The sequence below is a fragment of the Neurospora tetraspora genome (assembly GCF_033439725.1).
Source record: "Neurospora tetraspora strain CBS 560.94 chromosome Unknown B0H65scaffold_4, whole genome shotgun sequence".
NCBI classification, from domain to species: domain Eukaryota; kingdom Fungi; phylum Ascomycota; class Sordariomycetes; order Sordariales; family Sordariaceae; genus Neurospora; species Neurospora tetraspora.
Window position 1 is genome coordinate 2,413,912 of NW_026944386.1, and position 3,762 is coordinate 2,417,673.

General features: G+C 52.3%; 1 protein-coding gene across 1 annotated transcript; it reads left to right on the top strand.

The window, feature by feature from the left end:
• The first annotated feature begins 1,109 nt into the window (after positions 1–1,109).
• Positions 1,110–1,956, top strand: B0H65DRAFT_195867 (uncharacterized protein). Its single transcript, XM_062821710.1, has one exon. It carries the CDS (start codon positions 1,292–1,294, stop codon positions 1,826–1,828), a length of 537 nt encoding a protein of 178 aa, XP_062681740.1. The 5' UTR covers positions 1,110–1,291; the 3' UTR covers positions 1,829–1,956.
• The last annotated feature ends 1,806 nt before the right edge of the window (positions 1,957–3,762 follow it).

Here is a 3,762-nt window from a genome sequence, read left to right on the forward strand (position 1 = left end):
GGAATGGTTGCCTGTATCGGTGGTTATATAAAGCTTCTTATCTCCCGCAGTCCTTTAGATAACTCACCGAACCAAGGACCTTGGGAGCAAAAACTCTAGTTCCCGTTTAAACTGCCGCATCTTGAACCGTTCGTGCCTCCACGCTGTTGAATGATTGATTAATACGTAGTTACTGCCCCCAAAGCCACGGTGATAATGTTACGGTAGTGATGAGGTGCGATGATGTCGTGATATTCACACCAAAAATCGGAATCATTCGGACCCCGGCATTCGGACCCGGAAATCTTCGGCGGCGGCGGCAGAGGAAGCAGCGACGGCCGTTCCGGCATTGCGCCATTGGAAGACAAGGGAAAAAACAGGCGCGCGTTTGTGCGGAAACCGTAGTCGCGCGAGCGCGTTTCCGTCTCTTGCAAAGAAAACCTTGGTTCGCTTTCTTTCGGCATGAACATTGACTTGTTTCGGCCTTGACAGTTGACACATTTAGCCCACATTTCGTCTTCAGAGATTTTCACTTTTTTGTGCCGTTTCGGCCCTGGCCGACAAATTGTTTTCATTCCATGCCATGACCCAAAAAGACTCCATCCACGCCGATGACGTGAGGGTGTGCGATAGGGAAAAATTGGGAGAAAAGGGATCCATGACCCTGCTGTACTGTTGCGACTTGCGAGAGGGCGTGTGTGTCACTGTCGCAATCGAATTCTGCTGCAAAATTTTGAATGTTTCGTGAGCTGGCTCAACACCACGTATCCTTGCTTCGATATGGAGCCCTTGGGGGCAAAGTGCCGGTCTACTGTGTACAACTTCCGCGCGGTTTGACGCATTTCCCCGGGGCTTGGTATTTGCCTTGGGAACGTGTGGTGTATGGAGCTGCCTGTTGGAAGAGCTCTCCTGCCGTACCCCGTACCGTAGGGCACACGCACCATGCTGGGCCGATGATGACGCTGATGAGGTTCATGAGCCGATGGGGCTTTTGTCGAAATTGCCTGCGGACATGTTTGGCCCTCACAGAGCTCCCGGGCCGCCGCCGTGATCGGACCGCTGCTGCTGATTTGTTGTACCTGCGTACACGTGCACTCTTACTCTTACTCCATCTGCAAATACTGCAATATCTCGGTACTATTTTTGTTCATTTTGACATTTGCCTAGATAAGGGGAATTGCGCACAATTTTGGGACAGTGGTGGGCTCTTCTGAGATTGGGGATCTACCCGTTTTTTTCCTTGTCAGGAGCCACTCGATCGATACGCTCGATACCGATCGATAACTGTGCAAAGGGAGGAGCTGAATCATGAATGAGGCTGATGACCATCAAAAAAAAAAGTTTTCGCATCACATTTCAGGAGAGTGCCAGCATCAACTCGAAATTTCCGTCATGGGTTAAATTTTTCAGGCGGAGTTCGGTCTTGGCCTTGGTCTGGGCTGGGCTGTCACTGCCCGGCCTCGTTCGCCTAGCAATGTCAGCCCAGCTCATCCTGAGGAAGGCTGCGGCCGGGATTGGGATATCGCGGTTCGGATTCGGTGCCGGCGGGAGTGAAAACCACGGGAAGCAGGCCGGGAAGGGGAGAGGTAGGGATAGAGCTTCCTTCTGGATTTTTCAGCAAGTGAGTCACTGTAACTCGTCCATGGGTACCCCTAAATCTTCGAAACCAGCATTGAAAATTCAGAAGGCTCACGCTTCACAGTGCACCTCTGTTAGGTACATCCCTGGCCCGTCCTGTTTTAGGGGCGGGAGATTATCGTGCCATTTCTCCCGTTTCTATCGAGCCATGTTCACATCGTGGGACGTGATACGGCAGGCCAAGGGGGTAAAGAAAGAAAAGTATCCGTAGTGGGATATTGCAAAGTTACAGTGCCGTTTGGAAGTTGCGTGGAACGAGAAAGGGCGTGTGCAGTTGAAGGTAATCTATTTGTCCATCTCTCTTCAGAAGCAGCGAAGGATCTGCGGCAAGGGACAGGAACGAGAACTCAAAACAGAAAAATCCTACGAGATTTCCACCGAACGAGCTTGCATCAAAGTCGAACCGTTCTGACCCAGGGATCGGTTTCACCAGCTCGGGGCTTCTCGGATTGGTATTCCTGGTATGTTAAGCTGCCACCACTTGGCGATAGCTGTGAGCTCGTTTCAGCCTGCGTCTTCGATCAGGCAAGGGGCAAGTGCTATCGGCATGAAGGATTTTTCTTTGGTTTGGTCGTGGTGATGCGTTGTCGTGGACCTCGGACATTTTGGTGTTTCGCTTCAGTCGAGGCAATGTTCGATTGCCAAGGAACCGATCTCCGATCCTCATCGGCAGCACTTGCAGGCGGCTCTTTGACAGCTCTTCGGCAGCTGGAGGTTGAGGCTGTCTGCCTGGGTTGTGGTCAGGGGCAGCTGGCGTGGACCGTTCTGGTTCCTGTGGGCTGGGCCGCCTCGCAGGACTCGGGCTGGGGGATCTGCCGCAGGTCCGCCCAACTGCCCTTGCACTTCGGATAGGAACCGGTTAGCGCGAGCTAACCAGCTGTCAACGGCCCCACCCAGGCCCCGACACGGACCCCACACGAGAATGGGAATTTTGGGAGTTTGAAGTGGAATTCGCCTTTTTGATCATGAAGTTCTTGCGTCATAACCACTTCATCTGTTCTAGCAACCTCCGGACATTGTGGCAGGGTCACTGTTTCATCAGTTGTCGAGATGGAAAATGTCAATGCTGGCAGCATAGACGGGGGCCAATTTCGTGACATCGATCGGCAGAGCGAACGCAAGGGACAAGGACCCCAATGTCATGGGTCAGCTTCAATTTTTTCTCTCCGACCTCATGCCCAAAGCTGAAGCCAGTCAGCTCCAGAGAGCTCGAAAAGTGCACGGTACCTCTAAGCGAACAATGCATCCACGAAGCTCATCCCTTCTCCTAAATTTTTTGCTTTGTATTTGATGTTTGCGTTGATGGGTGGTCAATGATTGCCAATGGCTGCCAACAGCCGCGAAGTGGTCGCCTTTTGCGGCTCTGTACGTACATGTCGTCTTTTGCTGGGTACCTGTTCGGCTGTTCGTGGCTCTTTCAAAGTGGACGGAGGGAGTTTGCATCCACTACAGTTCCCAGCATTCCATTCCTTCCTATGCCGCCTGCAATTGCACCGTATCTGAGAGAAAGCGAGAGCGAGAGCGCCCGTGGCGTTTGTTGTGTCTCCCTCCGAAACTCCGAGTTAACCCAAAGATTCATCCCCACCATTGTGGCATAAACACCAACATCATCATTTTTGCCCAACAACTTATGGGATGAGCATCCATCTCGATGTTGGACGGAGAGCCCCACTAACAAATGTGCTCGTTTCAACGCCGCTTTGAGGTTGGCAGTTGGGTATTTGTGAGTCCAAATCCATGTTTTACAGTTGTGTGATACCTCATTCCATTGGCAGGATGCAATAAGCGCAGGTAGCCTTGGGCGAAAATGTGTCCGCCGTTGTGTTGATCCGGATTCCGGGCGTATGTTTGTGGCCGCGCAGGGCCGCAGGGGATTGTTGGCAATGGAGAAGATGAGGAAAAAATAGGTGGTGGGTACTGGATCCGCACCTCCCGTTCCGTCTTCCGTCTGGAAAATGGAGTCTCCCGTCCGCCGGACCCCGTCTCCCGTCACCCTCCCGTCTCCCGCCAGCCTGACAAAGTCCACCGGGTGTGTGATGGTCATTGCCATTGGTCTATTTACACGCATATGCTAACCAACAAGATTGTGCACACATGATACTAGCCAGCACCACTGCTTGAAGTTTTTTCGTCACTGCATGGTCT